This window comes from Seriola dumerili, unplaced genomic scaffold (assembly GCF_002260705.1).
Source record: "Seriola dumerili isolate Sdu_G_001 unplaced genomic scaffold, Sdu_1.0 BDQW01000147.1, whole genome shotgun sequence".
In the NCBI taxonomy this organism is placed as follows: domain Eukaryota; kingdom Metazoa; phylum Chordata; class Actinopteri; order Carangiformes; family Carangidae; genus Seriola; species Seriola dumerili.
In genome coordinates, this window is record NW_019174402.1 from 88682 (window position 1) to 111105 (window position 22424).

The following is a 22424-nucleotide window of genomic DNA, read 5'->3' on the forward strand; positions in this document are numbered from 1 at the left end:
ACGAGAAAGACTAAGTTACACACTGGGTTATGAAGTCTGATATAAGTAGGAGTTTACCACACAGGGAGGGTCCAATTAAAGACCCTATTGAATTGCATTATGGGAACTGTAGGATGATAGAATCAGCATCTTGGGGGCTCAAACGTATGTTGAGTTTGGAGTAATGATTTTATATGTGGGTTTTATTCATAATATGCACAAGCACTGATGCTAGTTACATACTATTCTGCTGACGGACAACAACAAATACAGAGAAGAAGAAGACTGTTGGCTACACTCAAACACAAGTGTAAAAAAATATACCGTCTTTAAAATGTTACATAAATCTTCTTTGCAAATTAAAGAGACAGTAAATGCATTCACATTTATCAGATCTCAGGCATACACACAATGTATTTTGGTAAGAAAACTCCATGGGGCACCTTTAACCCCAACTAGGGACTAAAATATATATAAATATATTGACTTTGACCATATTTTATATAAGTTAAAGACTAAATTGCTGGTGTCTGTTTTTAAACCAAGCTGTTTTGCATTGTTTTGTGCTTACTGGAATATTTACAGCTGAATGAAATGATGTTGCATTTCATTCAGCTGTAAATATTCCAGTAGGTTTTACATATACTGAGTAAAAAAAACTGAGTACAAGTTACACTAACAGGTTATTTTTGACATAGTTTATGTGGTGAAATTATAACAACACCCTTAGATATGTGGGAAATACATTCACAAAAATACATTTGAATGTGTAAAATACTGAGCAATCCATCACTACGAAGTGAGAAACAATATTTGTCTTAAGTTGGATCAGTCGGAGGTCAGACACAAGCTCAAGCTCAAGTCAACTTCGTCTGTCACTGCTCAGTGACATGTCCTGACATGTTCTCTCTGCAGCTGTCAGACTGTTCAGACCAAATCCAGATAACCACATACAATTACTATAGCAATGCCACACGTCGTCATCTCCTCCAACTTTCATCTCTAAATCTTAATCATAAATGTTGGCTCATTGCCAGCTACTTTCACTTATCCACAAAAACCCATTTCCTGTCACTTTCTTCATTCCTTTCATCTACCTTTATATCTTTCCTCCAGAATCTCCACACGCATCCAAACTTATCATCCATTCAGAAAAATTCTCCCAATCAAGCTCCCAAAATATCTACAGCCTGAATGAAAACAATGACTTAGTGCTTATAATCAACCCTTTTCCAGTGTTCACATTGTTGATAAGAAATCTCCCTATTCTGTGATGTCAAGTCTAAAGTAAACCAACCACATTCACAGTATTATTAATGCTTGATTGTAATCTGAGCCAATGGGGTTGAAGGGCTGGAACCATGGGCCAATAAGTAATTAGAAATGTTAAGGGTCATGGTTTTGGCCAGCCCCTCTAGGGTTGCTTAATTGTACTGGGCAGACTGTCCTGTGTGTAACCAAAATTGAACAAAAGAGGAAAGCGCTGCAGGATGTTGTTCTTCTCAGCTTGCCAAAGCTGCTGGTCCGATCTGCTAAGTGGCTGAAATTCTGGCTCCAGACCAGGGATCCAATGCTATTGCTGGATGTTGGCGTGATGAAGTACTCGCCATACACACTGTTAATGTTGAGTAACCTTGGGAATCCTCATTTCACCCCATCTCACAGATTGTTCCAGCCACAGACTCATGTTTTTCTTCTGCCATCTTTGCATCAATAAATTCTGACATCCACCCGCCCATTGTAACATCCTTAAATTAATTTCACCATCGATCTATCAAACAAATGTCTATCTGTCCATCCCCCCCAACATATCATTCACATGTTACTCACCAGGCAGCCTGTTCATGTTGACTCCCTGGGCAGACAGGCCGATGCCCATGTACCTACACACACGAGAAGAAAGATTCAAACTTCAGTAGATTTTATACATTACATAGCATGCACCCACATTTAAACATATCTGTAATCATTAAAGAGTATCAGCTCCCTCTGATCCTCAGTAATTTCGGTGTTTTGGTCTTGTCTCAGGTTAACTTTGAAGAATATTCAGATAAAGCTCTGGATCAAAGTTTGATGTGTGTCAGGCAGAGGTAACTTTGAACACATCGTCTTTGATCTCCTTTCATATCCCAAATGTGAAAACTAGTTATTGCAGAGTGAACTGCCTCCGAGGTCGAAACTAAAAGTGGCAGGGAGAGTTGAAGCTGAGGGGTCAACACTGACATCATAAGTCTGTCACACCAGGGTTAGCGGTGGGCCTGCATCCTTTTCATGTAAGCAAGCTTATGAAAGCTATAGCAAAACAAAGCTCTTTGCTCAATTGAACAAGTCATCAATACTGTCAGTTGAAAACATCTGGCGTCGTCTCAGCTCATTTTGACACATGCTGATGTCATCAGCCAAATCCCAGCAGTAAATTTGTGGTCTGAGATGAATGGGTTGCCTTATTCACAAGTTCCCTGCTTTCTACTCAATGGCATCTGGGATGTAAGAGGAGGAAGAGACACTGGTATCACAGCAACCAAGGCTGTGGACTGGAAGATGTTTAGAGTTCTATTTCTGTACCAAAGTAGTGAACCAACCAGGACACCAATACTACCACGCCTAGAGCCATACCACCAGCATGGCTTAAAATGTCTAAATTATGAAATTGATTCAACCAACGCTTAAGTATAACAACAACAACAACAACGGAAATCTCTATTCTTTGTATCCTATTACAATAATTGTTCCTTTGACCAGTTTTCGAAATGAAACATATGCTGAAAGAGCCTGTCTTAAATCCTCCTGTCTTTGCTTCCCCAGATTAAAAGGTACATTGGGATGTTCATCGGACAGGTCTGAGTCATGAACCTGGCTTTCACTCAAAGGCAGCTACCAGCGTGGCTGATATAAACGTCATAACAACAGCAATGGCAATTTTTTTTCCTCACCCACTTGCTGGAAGAAAGTTTTTCCATAGACAGTTTATCAATGACTGTTCCACTAATATAATTAACATGCTGACCTGTCCCTGTGACATGGGCCAAGTAAATCAAATTAAAATACATCTCAAAGCAATAAGGTTTTAACATAAAATGGCAATTTACATATGGAGTCAAACACTACACTGAAGCGAAACAGGGTTCATTATGTTTTGTTGGTCTGGAACAGAAGAGGTGGCAATAAACCTAAACTTCAAAACTCAAGAGAATGTTTTAGATTGACCAACAAAATACAAATCAACAGTGAGTATTAAATGGTGATTTTTCAGTTAAATCTTTTTCATTGTTACTACAGTCAAACTCAAATTAAATTTGATTTTGAGAAGGAATTAGTTTAGTGTACTTATTTGGCCAAATCTAATTGGCAAAATGAGGAATTTAAAGTTTTATCTATTGATAGCGCTCTCTTCATTGTGTGCACTTAGCACTCCCTATGTTACTGCGTTACTTTGTATGTTACCATCACTACATTCAGGCCTTATAAGGAGAGAAAGCTAATGCTAAATAGGCCAATCCTTTCTACTATGTGTAGCAAACACAGCGAGTGTGCAGAAGCTTGACAGTGACTCTTCAACAGTGACCAAAAAACATGGAGTAAAGGAAGTAAATGCTAAAAGTAAGGGACGTAAATGCTAATGTTGACAAGCTAGGCTAACTAGCTTCCATTTTCCGAGTAGATGCTTGTTAGCCTAGTTACCTAACGAACTAAACTTGACAGCATGATGGATCCTACCAAATGCTGCATCTTTTAGATCGATTCAAATCTCTATGGCTGATATAATCTGACATAATCAGCACTATGTGGCCAAAAGGAGAACCAGTCAATCACTGCCAGGCAAAGATTTACCTGAAGCTTAGACACTGTTTCCCCAAAAATATCCAAAAACAGTTTTATCTTCTTTAAACTATATTTAAACTATGAAACACTAAGCAACTATGCAGGCCATAGTATTGAGACTTTTTTTTTGTTTTTGGAAGTCAGTGTTGTATTTGGATTTACTTTGAGTGTCAGTTTATTGCCCAGTTTCAGCGTTACACCTTAGAAATACACACACATTATTATAGTGGAATGTCAGCAGTATTTCCTGACATACCGCTTCTATCTGCACTGTAACAATGAAAGGAATGGTAATTGTGTGATGTTTCTGTATGTCGTTACCTGATGCTGCAACTTAAATATGAATTCAACATGTTGTGACGTTCTGCAGCTGGTCCAATGAACCACACATTTCCTCCATGTGATCACACTGCTGTTGGGGTTTCAACTCAAGCGGCCAAGTTGTGTTTGGAGGACTTTTTTATTTACAGTTAAGATAGTAGTTGCACACAGACACACCCACATAGCAGTTGTCTTTTACACCACCATTTAGTTCTGTCTCACAATGAGCTGCTCAACTGGAACTTGGGAGTGTTAACAGTTGATTGTGTAACCTGAGACTTTTACTGGGGAGGATGGAGGAGAGTTTTGGTTCCAATGCAAAGTACAGGTCAAACTGTGGGGTTGGAAAGTCAGGAATCTAAACACCTGTCAAAGTAATAATAGTGTCACTGGTTCTGATCAACAACCCCAACAATCCCAGCAGATGCTTCAGCTAAGGACCAGTAATGTGCCTTACTTACTACTGTATGTCTTGCTGTATTGCACTATTTGAAAGTGACAAGCTATCCTTCTTCATTTTCTACACCATTAATATTTGAAATATTTTTAAACCAAAGGTTGATGACTGGTCAGCAAAGCAGCAGTCTGGGAAAGTCACATATAGATCCTTCAAGACAAAAATGTCAATATAAGTAAATCAGGACTGCAGTGAAGGAATCACCTCACTGTTGAATTCTGTTTGAAGCTAATTTTGCTACTTTTGGCAACAACTTCAGGAACAGAGCCTGATGACACTACTCTGGGTGCCATCTTGGAGCAAACAATGCCTGGATTGGTTTAATCCTGGAGAAATAGTTGGTACTCAGTGTATTCTGGTCAATATATCAGCACAAGTATTATTATTATTATATAATAAAATCGTGAAAGTAAATGTGGGCAAGAACTTCTTTTTTTTTGCACAAGTGCTTGCAAAATAAAGGTATTTTAATTTGACAACAAATAAAATTTTCTGATAGGCTATTAGTATAAAAACCACTAACGCATGGTCAAAGAGGTTATTCTGCATGGCATCTCTGTTAGATGTTAGATATTCTTTCTGATGAAGATGTGTGATGTCATTTTCATGTTCTGGGTCAAATGTGACATTCAGATAAATATGGTTCAGCTAAGATGAAGCTTTTGATTTTACAGCTGCATAGAAGCTTGACAGTCAGGTTTTGCCCCTCAGATTGGACGAGTCATGGCTTGTTGGTAAAGCTGCCAGTTTTAGGTTGTAACGTCCCTATTTTCACTCACACAGCAGATAAACAAAAGTTTAAATCACTACCAGCGTTGGTGCCACTCTCTCTGTCACTGAAACATTTGTAGAGCACCACAGCTGATGCCGATATTGGCAACAAGATGCTAATGGAGGTCATGAGTGACATCTTTGGAGGCACTGTTGTATTTGGCGCGTGATATAAAGATTGCTGTTTTTATGCAGACTCAAGGTGAGGGAAATGCTGCTTAAGCACATTTACAAATTTGCAACCCACCAAAGTGACCTAGAAATGTCTGACCCTAAAAGACCAATCCCAAGAAACAAAGATGAGTAAAGCTATTCTCATACCATCAAATGTTTGACACATTATGGAGGAAAATACAATAATAACAGAACTACAGGCATGGTCACCAACCTAAGGCCTAAGATTGAAAACATTAGACTACACATGAAATAATCATTTGTATTTGTGCTGACACTTTCTTGATAAACTGCTATGATGCTGTAATACATGGAAACATGAATTGTCATGGTTACGGCTGTGCCTCCAATTTATAGCTTGTGTTTCTAGTATTTCCCTTTCCCCTGTGCCTCCTGAGCTCCCCTGTCTGTCTGTCTGTCTCTCTCTCACTCTGTATGTGTGTGCTGTGGGCGTGGTGCTCCTCTACCTCTCTTGGCTCCCTGCTTGCTGATCAGCCTGCACACCTGCACACCATTTACTCATCAGCTCAGGAGTATACAATCAACCGCAGTTCTCCATCCACTCATCCCCAGATCGCTGTTTCAGGCAGTGTGGTAGATCACGTTCTTAAGGCCACTTAGAACTGTGCATCCTAAGCTTTGACTCTTGTGTTGTTTTGATCACTGAACTAATCCTTGTCTCCGGGTGCCACAGGATCATAACAAGCCTGCCTGCCCATCAGTCATCCATCCATGCTCACACAACCCTGCCTTCATCCCCACTCTGCCCTGCTTCACCAGCCACCAGCTTCCTTAAGCCCTCTGCCTTTTCCTACCATAATCCTCACCTCCATCCACCTTCAGTCTCTGGGAGCAGACAATAAACCTTTTCTTATTCACGCTAATTCTGAGTCCATGTCCTGCATTTGATTGGTTATATACCTATCAATAATCATAATGCCTACTGTAGGTATGAGGAAATCTGTGCTGCCACAAACATGCTTGCTAGAAACTGTTGGATTTTGCACAGTAACCTCACACTAATGTTAGCATGTTAACATATTAGTCCAATGTGTTAACATGATAATATCGAGCATGTAATGTTGAGCATATCAGCACATTAACATGCATACCATGAGCATTATAAATGTCAACATGCTAATGTTTAGCATGTTGACATTTTTCATTTTAACTGACATTTAGCATATTAGCATTCGTCAACCCTCATGGCAATCCTCCCAGTAATTGTCAAGGCCAAACAAACAACCTACAATGCATCCCTAAAGCCTGTGTTTAGTTTTAAACAGAGATAAATTAACTTAAGGGAAATTTCTGCTAACTGACAATGACTTATTAGTAGTTACTAGTATTTTTTTTCTTGGATATCCAATAATAAGAATGTTTTCTTGTCTTCAGATTGGACAGATTCAAGTCACAGCTGTACTTTATCATCTCTTGTCAGAGCTGCTACTATGCACATTTAGCTTATAACTCCCCTAGAAATCAGTGTGTGAACACGTAAAACCTTATTGACAAGAACTTTGTTCTCATGGGATTGTCCCTTTTGATAATGTTCTCAGAAAACTGCTGATGCAGTCCAGTCATCCAAGGACCTGAACATGAAGCTGACACATAATACAGACAAAGCAAAGCTAATAGCAGGAACACTGCAAGTTGATGCAGTTTTAATTTTCTTTTTGGGCACAGTGACAATGTTATGAGAGAAATACTGACTGATCCAAAGCTAGAAAGGGTTTCCCTTAAATCATAGCACACATGCAGGGAAGCTTGTCCACAGTTGTATCGGCTTACCCATCTCGACCTTTGCTGACAATCTTGACTTCAAAGTAGTAGATCCCACAGGCAGCGGGGATTGGGTGTGTGGCTCGCACTGATGCTGCGTCCTTGTGGTTCTTGCCGTGACCTGCAAGAGGGGAGATACAAGGTGATGAAAACTGTATACAATATCCAATTTAATGTAAGGATAAAGCCTTCTCTGTAGGTACTTAGCATCAACAAAGCATTTTTCACACAGCTCAAAAATGCACCGTAAAGCTCTGAGATGCCTTTCAGTTCCATTTAAAAGAGCTAGGCCCACATATCAGTAACATTAGCCTACCACTTCCATTATTATTTAACCAGTAAATGGAGCTTTAGAATAACATTGGGCCTGTATTTGACTACTGATACTCTACAATAACAAAGCTGGTAGAGCACACAGACAGGTTCACCGAAAAGTGTTTGGTTTGTGACTAAACTTCATTCCCAAACTAGCGGAGGCCAAGCCAACTGTACAGTTTTATTTGTTTATAATAGAAACCAACAAGGTGGTAAGCAGGGCTGGGTAATTAACAGAAAAAGTATCAAAGCCAACATTTAGAACATCTCACTGATCTAATCTTGTTTATGTCGGTAAATTCAGTTAATACTTTTCCCTTAAAAATATTACCTCATGTTCAGTCACATGACTCAACTCCATCCAACTAACGTTAATCTGCGTTCACTCAAAGCAAAGCTGGTGATATGGACGACACAAACGCAAACACTGAGCCTCAACCCGAGCATCTTAAAAGGATGTCATGCCCATTGTTTGGGCACATTTGGGCTTCAGTGGGGATGGCAATAGACAAAAAGAAGTCAAATGAAAACACCACAGAAAAACAATTTCAGTGACCAAAAGTAGCACCACCAACTTGTTTAATCACGAACACAATCACATTGCCGAATATAAATGGCTCAAAAAAAGAGAGACACCGATAAGCGGCAAAGTAATCGTTCATTAACTATAATCGAGGTAAAAGTTTGAAATAATCGTGATATTGATTTGAAGTAATATCGACCAGCCTTAGTGTAATGTGTCTTCAAAATGGTAGAGTGATTGGCTCTAATGGCAGCGCAACAAGTCTAACTGCAGATTTAAACTGCAGGCAAAAAAAACATTCATCCTCAGATGTGGCAGTGTAAGATTTAAAAAAATGAAGCTCCCTGCACCTCGGTAAATTATCCACAATGTATTTGGAGTAAAGTGCTGCCACAACTGTAAGAGCGTAAAGCTGCATTAACTAAAATTAAGTTTCATAATGTCTATGAGGGTTTGTGCAAAATGCCAGTGTACATCCCAAAATGTTTGACTGCAGAGCAAAAAGAAACATTCATCCTCAGATGTGGCAGTTTAAGATTTCAGAAATGAAAGCTCCCTCAATCAATACCTTTCCTAAAAACCTATATATTGCATTTTATGTATTTTCTACATTTTCAGAACTCTTAAGTGCCAAAATTTAACCTATGAACAAATTCTGAGACATAAATATGGTGCCCAGTTTGGCTTTCCACAGACTCCTACTACACACAGACTACCTATTGATCGACTCCAAACTCAACAGAACTGAAGCTGTCAAGCTTTTAACCAGAACCAAGAGACGTGATCACATGACTCCTGTTTTAGCCTCTTTACACAGGCTCCCAGTATGTTTTAGAATTGATTTTAGGATCTCACTGATTACTTTTAAGGTTCTTCGTGGCCTCTCTCCTTGCTATATCTCTGACCTCTACACCTTATGCATACCCGGGTACATACAGTACTTTGAGATCCTCAGGCAGAGGTCTTTTATCTGTTCCAGAAGCCGGCAGAAGGGGCCAGCGTTTGCAGTCAGAGCCCTGAGGCACTAGAATGATCTGCCCCAGGAAATCAGGTCAGCTGACTCAGTAGTTGAAGAAGTCTCTTCTTAAAACATAATCGTAGATCCTTTCCTGATTTTACTTAATTTTCTCTTAACTGTATTTTCACTTCTTGTCTTTTCCCTTCTTTCACTTCCACTTCTCGTATGCACTGAATTTGTTTTTTATTGTTATCTCTTTTCTTTTTAAACCTGAAGGTTTTATGACTTGTCTGCTATATTTCACTGCCTTGTGAAGCACCCTGTAATTTGAATTTTAAAAAGTGATCTATAAATAAAGATTGTATTATACTCCTTCATCTGAGTATGCCAAAAATGGCAAATCTGGTGTATGGGTAGGGATATAAAACCAGCTGCCCTCTGTACAAGCCATAGCATTGCATTGATGAGGGGCCACTTGTCAGTCGTGTGATATTATCATGTTAGGGCTGGGACTTTACTGATCTACTGTACTATCAGCTTTTATTTTTTTAATCATAGATTTCCCCTCAAGGCTGTGTTTGATGAGCAAGTTCCTCTCTTGTCACACTTAATTTTCTAGGACGTCTTGTCAATCCACATATCCGATCAATCATATCTAACTCTGTCACTTAATGTACTGGAACCTACGATGAAATTTAGTGATCACTCAGGCAGATGAAGCTCAAATTCCTTCAAACAATCAATACTTTGATTAAAAATACATAGATTTTTGTGTTTATGTGTGTGTAAAGATAACACACTCTATATACAGTGTGTATTGTAAAGATGTAAACAACAGGGTCACAGGGCTCACGTATTGTGTCTGGACCAATTCGATTCAAGCACAACACTCATTACTGTCTGTCATTCTATATTCAGATGGCTGCTTATGCAATCCCTCGGGTCCTGAGAGAGAATCTGTGTTCAGTAGTGTGTTGTATAACTGCAATTTAGCCTCTACAGTTAGCATGTGTATCTGTTACATGCCATCACACCACTGAGTTCACTTGTCGTGATACATGACAAGTCATTGTGAGCTCTGTTGGTATGTGTGTGTATCCTGATGTATGAAATGTAGAAAGGCTATAACATTAAACGCAGCAGCTGGCAGTCAGCGGACACATCAAGGCTCATGTTGTTTTTGTGTGTGACAGAGTATGGAAGCTCTGGTCACTAACATACTACTGTGATCAGGATATACTGTATAATAATCATCAAAAAGGCTAGTTGACTGAAACCTAGCTTTGTGATCTGGTCTATTATTGACTGCATTTTTTAATTGTATGTAACATTTATGCTTGCAGTGATTTTCAAGTTCATGAACTCATCATCACACCATGTACACACAACGGTTTTTTTCATGCAAATATTCCCTGATGTTATTATGACTTTGATATTGAATTAAAGAACTTTGGAGTTTGCAAGGCATTGTTAACACACAAAACATACACATAAACATGTGCATCAATGTCATCTCTCAAATATATGAGGTGTGTTATTACATGTTATTTTCCTATGACCAGCATGCCTGTGCATTTGTGTGTTGCATATGTGTGTTGCGATTGTCTGGTCCAATGGTTGCAACAGCATCCATGTCATCTATTTTTAGCTTCTCCTCGTGAAAACAAGTTGTCAGTAGGCCAACAGGTCTCTTTACAACTGCATAGATGGGTAGGAGAAATGGCTACTACTTTTAACAACCACCCCCCACCAATCCCTAAATGACACTCCTAAATTAGATAGAATTTGCATTCGTACAATGTTCTTGTAAGCAAGGACACAATGGATTTTGCACATTGCTAGATGATTATGAGAGACTGTGTAATGGTGTAACAGTCATTCACCCCTAACTACAGAAACAGCTATTGCTTCACTTGGACTACAAATTGTAACTTGCACCTAAAAACATCAGCAAGTTATTTAACTAAAATACTGAGACAAAACTGTAGTCTGAGAAACAGCACTGGTGCTGCGGTGTCACACACTTCAGCTGTTATGTGACTTCAAACTAGAGGTCAGGGATCAAAGGTCAATGTCCTGTTCCTCTTACCACACAGCACAGTCTTTAATGTGCTTGCTGGGTAACCAGCAGTCCCACTTCAGGTTCTATCATTGGCTGCAAGCAGGAGAAAGTACAAAATCTATCAGTTTGATGACAGAAAGTACAACAAAGGCCACAGCACCACAATGCCCTCTGCCTTGTCCCGTCAACAGCAGCAGCAGCAAAACAGTGGATAGTGCTATGTTGTGCATGAAGAAAGGGTGAAGATCCATTGAGATCCTGGAAGAATTAGAGGATACAACTATGGTGGCTATGAGCTATGTATGGCACAGAAAATCATTTAAATGGCTTGAAGAGGAGATATTGAATATTGGACACCGTAGAGGTCACTGGTGCTGAGATCTATGATGCCACTGTTCCATCAGAATCACCACCATTCAAATGGTTTTACTTGAATTTTTTAACATGACATCTTCCTCACACTCATGTCTCAGTCCTTGCATTGATCAAGGTGTCAAACTTTAGCTAAAGCGAACAAAAGATGACAAGACCTTGTTCTGATTGCCACTGGCCTGCAGTGTGAGGCTCTGTATTGCCTGTAAGTCTGGTCTAGGAAAGGCCCTTTTTTCTCAGCAGTGTGTCATGTCACAGCATAAGAAGTACAGGTGTAAATAATAAAATTCATAACAGCTGAATTCCATTTAGTTGCTTCAGTTTCAGTGTCCTGGTACTGGCTCACGGTGACAGTCATGTCTTACTTGAACACTTGAATAGAACAGAGCCATTGTAATGTTAATGATAATCTGTGCTTTTCCTACTATGATAAATCCAAATGACTGCTGTGAAAAAAGGCCAATTGTTTGGTCATTAAATGCCGTAAGCCCCTCAAACAAAAATGAAAAGTACTGAGTTACTACAACCAACAAATAATCCACATTAAGAAAATAATTCTGCCCAATACTGGCTTCACAGACAGATTATACTCTACTCCAACACCTAAACACTGTACAGATGTAATGACCTCACCCTAGTAGAGCAAACACTGAAGTAGTGCAAACACTGAATCCCTTTACATACCACAAGGACCTTTAAATGTTTATTGGCCCTTCTTAAAAAAAAACTTTCTACTGACTCAAGAGAGAGCAAGGGGATTTGATCTCAGAGACATTTCACATCTATTACATAAATAAATTATTATGTTTGGAATTAAACATACTCAGACAGGACCAGGTGCCAATTCAGCAGCTGGTGTCAAACAAAGACATTAGCCTCTGAATATCATCACACTCAACATGTTTGATGGACTTGGACTGGTCCAAGGTGTCCTGATGGGGCAGCTCTGGGATTATGAACCATTGGGGCAGTTATTATGAGCAATTACGTCCTTCTATAACTGGACCAAAAACTTTGTCTTCATCCTTGGCACTTTGTCAGACTTTCTCAATAGATGGACTCCACTGAGGTTGTGCCTTGTCATTGATTCAGTTTGTGATTTTCAAGGACAGAATTTTACGGCACAGCAAAGGATTGGAGGATTCCAGTCTTCTTTGGTGACCTTAAGATTGCATGTCATATTTTTGCAGATGATGTATTTCTATTAGCTTTGTCAGGCTGTGACCTACATCATTTTTGGGATAAGGGACAGGACCTCGTGGTTCCTGTCAGAAGAAGGTAAATTATCCACAACGGAATTTGAGTAAACTGCTGCCACGACTGCAAAAGCTTAAAGCTGAATTAACTGAAATTAAGTTCCATCATGTCTATGAGGGTTTGTGCAAACTGCCTGTGTACATCCCAAAATATATAACTGCAGAGACTCCACATCATCACAATCCACATCTATTGTTCTGCCCAATACTGGCTTCACTAAGACAGGTCCTGCTGTCTAAGTGGAGTTGTTGACAACTTTATCTTAGTTGTTAAAGAAGCATCTTTTGTTTTTAAAATACTTTTAATAAGAAGCCTTTTCCATCTTTTGACTCAAAAATGTTTTATAAATAAATCTGTACTAACTTAATCAATAGATATATAGTATATGGATAGATGGATGATCATTATTAAAAGTGACAGACCTGGCAGATTTAACAACAGATTTAAAGTATGTTTCTCCAACATAAATGCTCAGGAAACTTATTTGGATTTTCATTCATGCTCTTTCATGAGTTATTTGTTTTGATGCTCACAAAGTCCTCAATAATCTTAGTCATCCTGGAGGACAATCAAAAGATGCAACGGATGCTAGACAATCTATAACAGCACAAACAACACTACAGGGTATGCTGCATAAAGAATGTTTTCCTCCCTATATATAGCCCTACCTGTCAAGCAGCTGTATCTGTCTTCCCATTTATCGATCCTTAAGGCCTATTAAAAGACCAATGAAATCATCTCTGCATCAGAATAAAGCAGAAGATTCCTTAAATGACCTGAATTCTGAGGTTTTAGTAAAAAAAATGACATCACTCAACTGGTGTATTCATAGACACTATGTCAAAATGTTTGATTATGTATTGCAGTGTTTATTTATATATCTACCTGTTTAGACTGGGTAGATTAATATGTGGCTGTGTACAACAGGACTAGGTAGACACTGTGTGGCCTTGAACAGAGAAAATTGGCACACTGGTCAAAATAGCATCCAAACCCCAAGGGTGAAGGAACAGAGCGGGAGCTAGAACAACCAGGAGCAGAAAATTGTCCTACACACTACAGAATAGACCTACTTATATTGTCATCCCTGAACAATTGTGCAGTGTCACTTAATCTGTGCCATTTTTGTAGACATAAAGACTCAATGCTCTACATAAACTCAACATGAGATGGCATGTCTTATCTTAAGACATACATGGGGCCATTAATCAATTTGTGCCAATCTCACAGCTGTGACAAGTGCATAAGTATTTCTAGACAGAATGCAAGGATCTCAATAACACTGATTAAAATGTTAGGTAAGATGGAACAACCTTTGCCATGACTATTTTGTCACACAGAAAGAAAATCAACATGGAGCACAATATCCACAAAAATATGCATTATGTACATGTACATCACTAAAAGCAGAGTGTGTGGGCTATCAAATTAAACCATTGTTCATTATCAACACCATTATCCTAATCAGTTATGCATTAAATAATCTGTGTGTTATATCAGGCTATCTGCCAGTGTGTCTCGATTTAAACAAATAATAGAGCTTCCCAGTTATTCACAAACAGCAGGACCATTACTACGTATGTGCCAAATAAGCCTTTCAAAATGGGTTACACAGCCTGCCTGTATCCTCTCATCCTCTGCATGTTTCACTGATGTAAACAGCCAACAGGGCCCAAAGTGGCCTTGTAATGCCTCTGTGGAGATTTTTCATAGCCTGAGATGCTGGACTAGCTTGCCTGCGGGGCTGTCCTGACGTGTCGCCTGACGAAAAATAACTGAACAGGACTTCACACAGATGTCACTTTGTTTTGATTTAGGGAGCTGGATGCTAAAATAATCCATCTGACAGGACTTGTATACCATAGTGACAGTTTCTAGCCAACTGAATAAGTAACTGACTGCGCAGTCTGATGAGCAAAGTTGCTGTTATTGTGAAATTGCCAGAGTCTTCCGATACTAGAGATTTATTAAGATCGCTACATCTGGCCTAATGCAATGCGCAGAGGCCTCCTCACTCACAGCAGCTGTTGAAAACAAGCTGGCTGCCTGCTGGAGGTTGGACATGAGACTGTTGTTGTGCTCAGGGCACATACAGATCTGAATGGAGCTGGACCGGTTGCTTCCAGACTGGAAAAAATGATTTACGAATTCTGGAAAAGACTTCTAGAACACTGCCACTGAAATCACGCGAGAAAACACAACAATGCCATTTTTATTCTATTTTGGTGCTTGCTGTGGTCAAAAACTAAACAACTGCAGCGTTACACTCAGCACTACATTGTAAATGGTTAACAAGTTTGGCTTGTGTTCGTCTTCACGCCAGCTTATCACAGTTTTCAATACAATATCAGTCACAAGGAACAGCTAGGTTAGCTAACGTTAGCTTGTTAGCCACACGGCTAACTACTGTACTTGCTTAAGAGATAGCTTGCTGTTAGCTTGCTCTTGTTTGTTAAATACCATTAGTTAGCTTATTGGCAAACCCATGTCTGCGTCGTTATTGCTGCCAATGTCCTATTCCAGTACAAACTAGGTAGAACGTCAGATGCACAGTCAGTTTACTCAAAACAAATAAACGGTAACGGTCATAAACGGTAAATAAACAAAAGGGAGCCGTGCTGTTGAAGGTGAATTTCTGTGTGGTGGTAATAAGACCAACTGTCAGGGTTAGCGAGTTCACTGTCACTCATTTAGGCATTCCTCTGCTCATTTGTGCAACAAAGCAAGGTTATAGGAGAGGAGAAGCAGCTCAGACTAGATTTACCAGGACTGCACACACACATACACAGTCAACATAATCGCATACCGTGTGTGTGTGCGAGTGTGTGTTGTGTGTGCGTGTGTGCGACTGAAAAAGAGACCCCCCCTCCCCGTAACAACAGTGACAGATATGAGCTGAGACCCTCTGATGCTGTGACTGCTTGTTCATACCCATAAGGTCTGACCCAGCTTTCTAACCTTTATAATGGACCCGCAGGTTGTTCTGTGACAGCCCGATATAGCTGTATTTATCCTTGGGGCTCCAGGATCGGGGTAAAGGGGTCTCGTCCTCGTTCACAGCCGGGTAGAGTCGTTTCAGCCTCTCGTTCAGCTCGTGTTCCTGGTAATTAAAAGCAGGATCCCCTAACGGCAGGCTTCCCGCTCCAAGCTCTGCCATTTTGGCCTCTGTTTTGTATCTTATTCTTCGTTTCTTTCTATCCAAAGCCCAGTGTCAGTCCGCTGGAGCTGTAGGCTGAGAGTGAGAGGGACTGAGGGGAGAAAATAGCAGCGGTGTGACATCCCCGGATAAGCAGCAGAATGTACTGTAGGCTGGAACAGTGCCGTGTGGGTACTGTAGTTCAGCTGCACGCTCGCTTTTATGCTAATGCCTCTAGAAATGACTACACAGCTCCACTGCGATGACCCTGGTTTAGGGCATCCACTGGGAAAGATGGCTAGGAAATGTAGTTTTTCCAGCTGTTAAATTTATAGACAGTGTTATTTATTTTATTTTATTATTTTTTTCTAACATTATATAATTTAATCCCCATCTCTTGTTTTATCCATACGTGTCACATGCACGAGAGAAAGTGAAACATACATATCTGATGAAAATGAATTGACAGGCTTGTTATCCCCATTATTTCCAGAACGAAATGTGTGATATTTGCAAAAGGTGCCTATTTCTAGAGACACAGTCTCTATTCAAACAATTGTTTAGCATTTGGTGTTTTTCTCATCTTCTGTTCTACTAGTTTCATATTACATTGTAATTCCTGTAAGTTGCAGTTTTTGTGTGATATTTATAAAGGATAGCCGTTTGATTGTGTATTATCATATATTTGTTATTGTTCCTACTCAGAGTTAAGGGTTTATACATAGTTAAAAATAGATTACTAACTCACCATAACTAAATAAAAAAAAGAACTATACTTTCCCGTGGTTAGAGAGTGTCTATTTTCTATTTAAGAAGAAAGTTTTCATCTTACACATTTTGAAAACAAGTTAGGCGCGCCGCGGTCCACTCTGTGGGTCTTGTTGCGTCGTCATCGTTACCATGGAAACCCTGCTACAATGCTGAGACCTGTGATGCCAAACCCAACTTAAAAAAGAGCAACAGCTTGTTATGTTATTATTTATCTTTCATATAATCGAGATGTCACCACACAAAGATATTAAATTTCCACCTTTAACGCCGTCACAAAGACAAAGGCAAGTGATAAAGCGAATGCTATCTAAAATATTGTAACCATTGTATTATTATAAGTATCCTACATATAGTGGTTAGCATAACGAGCTAGTTAAATTACAATGATCAACCTAACTAGTTCTGTTCTTGTTTATTTTAGGCTTACATATGACCAGAGTGTTCAAAACGACACTATCCAGACGTCAGAGGAAGGACAAGAAGAAGAAAGTGCAGTCCAGCCATCTGCAGCGAGACAAGCAAACCAGCAACAGGTTCATCAAGCCTGTGATGGTTTCCTGGTAAGCTTACTTTATGTTACTGTATGTCCCCCCTTAGTGGTTGGCTTTTCCACTGTCAAAACAAAGTTGAGCACTGGTTTTGCCTTTTGTGTGTGTGTGTGTGTGTGTGTGTGTGTGTGTGTGTGTGTGTGTGTGTGTGTGTCTGTCGTTGTGTTTGTGTGTGTGTGTTAAACTGTGCCCTGTTAGTTGCGCTCAACAGGAAGTAGTTACATTTATGCAGGCCTGGGGAGAAAACCCCAACTGCTGGTGCACCTGGAGAGATATGTGAACAAGGAGCTGCATAATATCAGTCCCCATGAGCCAAAATTCCAAGAACTGAAGCTACAGGTGTTGTTGTTTAATTTCACAATAAAACCAGAAAAAAGCACCATACCTATATCCATGTTTGGACATTTTGTTTGTTTGTTTTTAATACACACCTTCATCTGCTTTGGCCACAGGTCTACCGTGATGTCTTTGGTCATTTCATCAAAGAGTTCAAAACCTACCAACCCCTTCTCTCTGCCATCAAAAAGGAATATGAAAACACTTTAGGTCAGACCCTCAAAGAAATGCCCCTGTTTTTGTTGGTTTTTTGTTTTTTTAAATAAAGTTGTAAACAAGAGAATGTAGTTTGCTACAATCTAAATTGCACAGATAAAAACCTAAAACATTGTAAAACTGGAGCTGTTAAACTAATAATACGAGGACGTAGTCAGAAACAGGTTAAATAATTGTCTAATTTGTTATTTTAATAATTAAAAAATATTGAACATTTTTTAATCTGCTTCAAAATACAAAGTGACAGACGATCATGGGAAACATTTTTCATTTAAAATGCAGTAGTTCTTGAGAAAATTGCAAAAAAACATTTTAAAAAAACAGCAGTCTGGCCATTTTAAGATTCAAGTTTGACTAAATTCCATTGAAATTTATAAACAAGTTTTTGATATATCTTGCATATAATAAACAAACAAACAACTAGGAAAAACATAGTCTTGCAAGATTAAACTAGAATTTAACTTAGCAAGTATAGTGATTACATACAACATACAACCAAAATTTCTAATAGTGTTTTTATTAGTGATCAATCTATAATGTTTTTATTCAGTTATTCAATAGTGCTTATTTTGACCCTCAAGGATTCGATTTACAATTATACTGAATGAGAAAAATAAAACAGATCTTTGAGTAGGAGAAGCCTAAAGGACTTAGTAAATCACCTGTCAGAAATGTAATAGATAATCATTTCAGCCCTATAGTTTAATAATAGATGTTTTATTATGCATTATACATATGTTCAGCATATCAGCAGGATCAAATCCGAGAACTGGAACCACTGCGATCCCATCTGAGGCTGGTGACAGAGGAATGTGACAGGAAGATTCAAGCTCTCTGGGGAGTGGAGCAAGCTGAGATTGGAGCCTTGAAAAGGGAGAAGCAGCAACTGCAGAAGGCCATTGAGGCCATGAGGGAAAAAGAAAAGGCCATGCAGGCAGTGGTACATGCCATACTTATAAAGTGGTGTTCTAACCACTATTTATAATTTACTTAACTATTAACTTAGTGTGATTAATTCCCATATGGATTCCAGTTTTTCCAATATTTATTTTATGTGCTGTCCTGATCTCATACATGTGTATGAAAAATGTTGTTCAGTGTTAGAAATCCCTTTATTCGAGCATGTTTTGTTTGAAGTTCAGTTCAGATCAACCATAAGGTTGGTGGTAGATTATCATTGTCTTGTGTCAGTCACCCCACTTTCCTCCATTCATCTCCAGGTAGAACGCCTGCAGTATGAACTGTCCAACCAGTATCTGCAGTACCGAGAGGAGCGTGACGCTCGCAAGTTGTTGATCTGGCAGCTCAGTGACCTAACAAGAGCTTCTGTGAAGGAGGAGCACCCTGCAGATGAAAACACAGGTGAACCCAAGCAGGAAATCACATCACAGGTCATTTGTGTTTTCTTCTGTACACCCCCTTTAGAACCTTGCTCACTGCATCAAAATTGAATGATAGCTTTTACATTAGTAATTTATCAATAAGAGAGCAAATATCTGAATATAAATATCCAAAAACAAGTGTATTTTGTTTTGAGATTTGTTTCCATTTTGAAAGAAGAGGCCAAGGACCCAGTGGAGCTGCAGCTTGCTCTGAAGGTGTGTCGGAGAGACCTGACTAAAGCCCAGGAGGAGCTTAACAGGATGAAGGCAGAGTACTGGGATGTTGTGCCACAACGCAACTGGGATACCCTGGAACAAACGCATAAGCAGACATTCCTGCAGGTGGCTCATACAGACAGATATACTGTACATACTGTGCACTCACACATTGACAGAATTTAGTATTTAAAACCTAAAACTTCAAATGTAAAATCTTCACCATAGTCCTATCTTTGCATTTATTTCGGTTGTCCAGTTGAAGACACTGCAGGGTGATTTTGATCAGATGAAGATTGAGTATGACACCCTGCTTGATCTCCATAAAAGAGGCAGCATGCAGTCTGAGACACATGACTCCACCACTGTGCAGGTACAGTCCGTTACACCCATGGCTTCATAAGTGAGCACAATATGTTGTGGTGATTTTGTATGGTAGAGGTGATCAGGTGTGAATAACCACAGAGACCCAAAAGACCCTTAATATTTGACCCTAAATAGATTAGTGTATGTTCACAGATTTGTTTCAGTAAGTTAACCCTGTATAAAGGAATAGTTGCTTATTTGCTGTCTTGCCTTGTGTTATATGAAAAGATCAATACCGCTCACATATCTGTCCGTTCAGTATGAAGATGGATCCAGCAGCAGGTTAGCTAAGCTTAGCTTAGTGTTAATTAGCTTGTAGGCAGATTTATTTTAACCCTCAGACTGATCCATGCTAGCTGTTTCCCCCTAAGCTAACCATCCCCTGGCTCTAGCTTCACATAGAACGGACAGACATGAGAGTGGCGTTGATCTTGTCATCTAACTCTATAAATGCTAAACATATGTTATGAAATGTTAAGCTATCTGCTTAACATGCTGTTCGTTGTTTTTCAGATGGATGCAAATGTGTCTCAAGGGCAAAACCAAATTCAGTCCAGCCAGCTAAAAGAGCCGATCCACTCTGGTACCCTTGAGGGCGGCACACCCACTATCCAGGAATTTAGGTGACATATAAAAATGCACAAAAAAAGGACACACACAATTGTAGTCAAGTCCAAAATCATAAATTTGCCTTAAAGAGCTTCACAATCTGTACAACATACAATGTTCACTACGGTTAGAGCCTCAATTCAAATAAGTAAAAACTTGACAAATAAAAAGAAAATAGAATAGTTGTTCTCTATTGCTCTATCTGTTTATATGTCAAATGACAGTTGTTTGTGTACATGTGGGTATGTTTAGGGCAGAGTTCCCTCTGAAGTCAGATGAGGAAGTAGATGTACTTGTGACCTCGGCTCAAAGTGAACCAGACAGAAGCGATGACATCATCTCCTCCCAGAGACTTAACAGCCTGGTACGTACCGTTTCACAATTTCAGTCTGATGTTACATGATCCAATTCACAAAATGTGACTCCTAGCCCACAAGGTACATGAAGATGTGAACTCATTTTATTAAGCTTAGTTGTTCAGTAATTGTGACCACCTAAACTAATGTGGCCATTTTAGTGAAGAAATGTTAAATATTTTTTATGTCTTTACAGATGTGAAAATTTAGTTTGTTTGTTCTCCTTTTCTAAAATTTTGCTCTTTTGACTTTAATGCTCCAACAGCCTGCAGAATCTGGTGTGGCAGCCTTACCTCCAGCTCTTGACCAATCAGAGGAAAACGCTGGATCAAATTATTTTCCGGCCAGCAGCTGATATAACACCGTAGTATTAATTTCATTGTTAATTAAGAAGGTAGGCTAGCTTGCTAGCTTAGGACTTGGACGAAAAAAATGAATGGAACATTAATTCTTGAATTACAAACTGTTTAGTGTCCTCACAACACATTTGCAACAGTTCCTGATATTTGAATAACTGCAAATGTATGTACAGTAATTTGAGTACAAATGTCTTTTATCAGTGACTTAAAATAAAACAAATGCCATTCACTTCCATTGTAATGGAACCAGAACTCCAAATCTTGCCAAACAAAATCGAAAAGAATCTATTATGTGAGCCCCGTAGAATGGTTTAATTTCACCCTGCCAAATGCAGCTTATCAAAATATAATTAACTATAAATAAATTATTTTTGGTAGTAAAAATCTTGTATTGTAATAAAATCTTGCATTGTTTACATCCATGTTTACTAGCTTGCAGCCATCTTCTCCCTTGCCTTTACTTACTGCATTTCTGAGTGTGTTAGAGACACCTGTAGATCACTGGAATAGTGTGAAACCGTTGGGAGAACTGTGTATTGCATTACCTGTGTGCAAGTGCGCAAGCATGTGTATCCTTGTGTGCATGCATGGGAAAAATTAAACTGGACCTAGACATAACTACGCCATAGCGCTACTATGGATAAAAAAATCTCCACAGGGAACCTTTAATTTTCACGTATTTGTCACTTTTCATGAAATTTTATTTTACCTGATACCCACAGCTATACATTCAATCACAGCCTGTATATTGTATATGTGTCTGTGAAAGGCAAACCACATTTTTACTGGAGTTAGTATTTATGTTTAGTGTAATTACAGCACTTATAGCAGAGCAGATGGTGTACTGTTTATGGCTGTATCTGCATGAGGAAAGTAAGGGATCCTACCAGGCTCAGTGCCCTTGAAGTACACATGCTGGTCTGGAGACAGAGATTAATGAATGTACTGTTACTGATAAAGTGACCCCCCCAAATAAACTCCTTCCAGACATTTACAGTAATCTGTAAATGCCAATTTTACTGTTGACGTCATGTTTGAAAATGCTCTCCTTTTTCTTTTTAAAGTTGCTCAAGAAATCAGCTTACTCAGCACCTACTAACATTTATGAAACATTTTCTTCACAGTAGCTCAAACTCTCCACAGTAAAAGTCACCATAGCTGTATTTTCTGAAGTACTTTGTTGCTGCACAGTGGACAGATTGAGTCAAAGAAATACAGAGTAGTCATCTGGGACTCCTCCAACACATCCAATGACATGAACCACATGTGCCCGTACACAGACAAATGATGTCTGTATGACACATTGACATTGTATGAGCAATGTGAAGAAGTTGAT

General features: G+C 39.2%; 2 protein-coding genes across 5 annotated transcripts in view; one reads left to right on the top strand and one right to left on the bottom strand.

Annotated features, from left to right (window-relative positions):
* ranbp10 (RAN binding protein 10) overlaps positions 1 to 16070 on the bottom strand; it is a 32298-nt gene extending 16228 nt beyond the window's left edge. For all 4 annotated transcript variants that reach the window (XM_022749881.1, XM_022749879.1, XM_022749878.1 and 1 more), the window contains exons 1-3: positions 15752 to 16070; positions 7316 to 7427; positions 1810 to 1862 (exon numbers count right to left, since the gene is read on the bottom strand). In XM_022749881.1, coding sequence (XP_022605602.1) covers positions 1810 to 1862; positions 7316 to 7427; positions 15752 to 15950 — 364 coding nt within the window. In that variant the 5' untranslated portion in view covers positions 15951 to 16070. The remainder of the gene's footprint in view (positions 1 to 1809; positions 1863 to 7315; positions 7428 to 15751) is intronic.
* Positions 16071 to 16928: 858 nt separating this feature from the next.
* tsnaxip1 (translin associated factor X interacting protein 1) lies at positions 16929 to 21872 on the top strand. Its single transcript, XM_022749850.1, has 11 exons — positions 16929 to 16984; positions 17122 to 17260; positions 17447 to 17587; positions 17701 to 17794; positions 18544 to 18740; positions 19021 to 19162; positions 19358 to 19524; positions 19658 to 19771; positions 20278 to 20387; positions 20626 to 20737; positions 20995 to 21872. Exons 1-11 carry the CDS (start codon positions 16929 to 16931, stop codon positions 21082 to 21084), a joined length of 1362 nt encoding a protein of 453 aa, XP_022605571.1. The 3' UTR covers positions 21085 to 21872.
* The last annotated feature ends 552 nt before the right edge of the window (positions 21873 to 22424 follow it).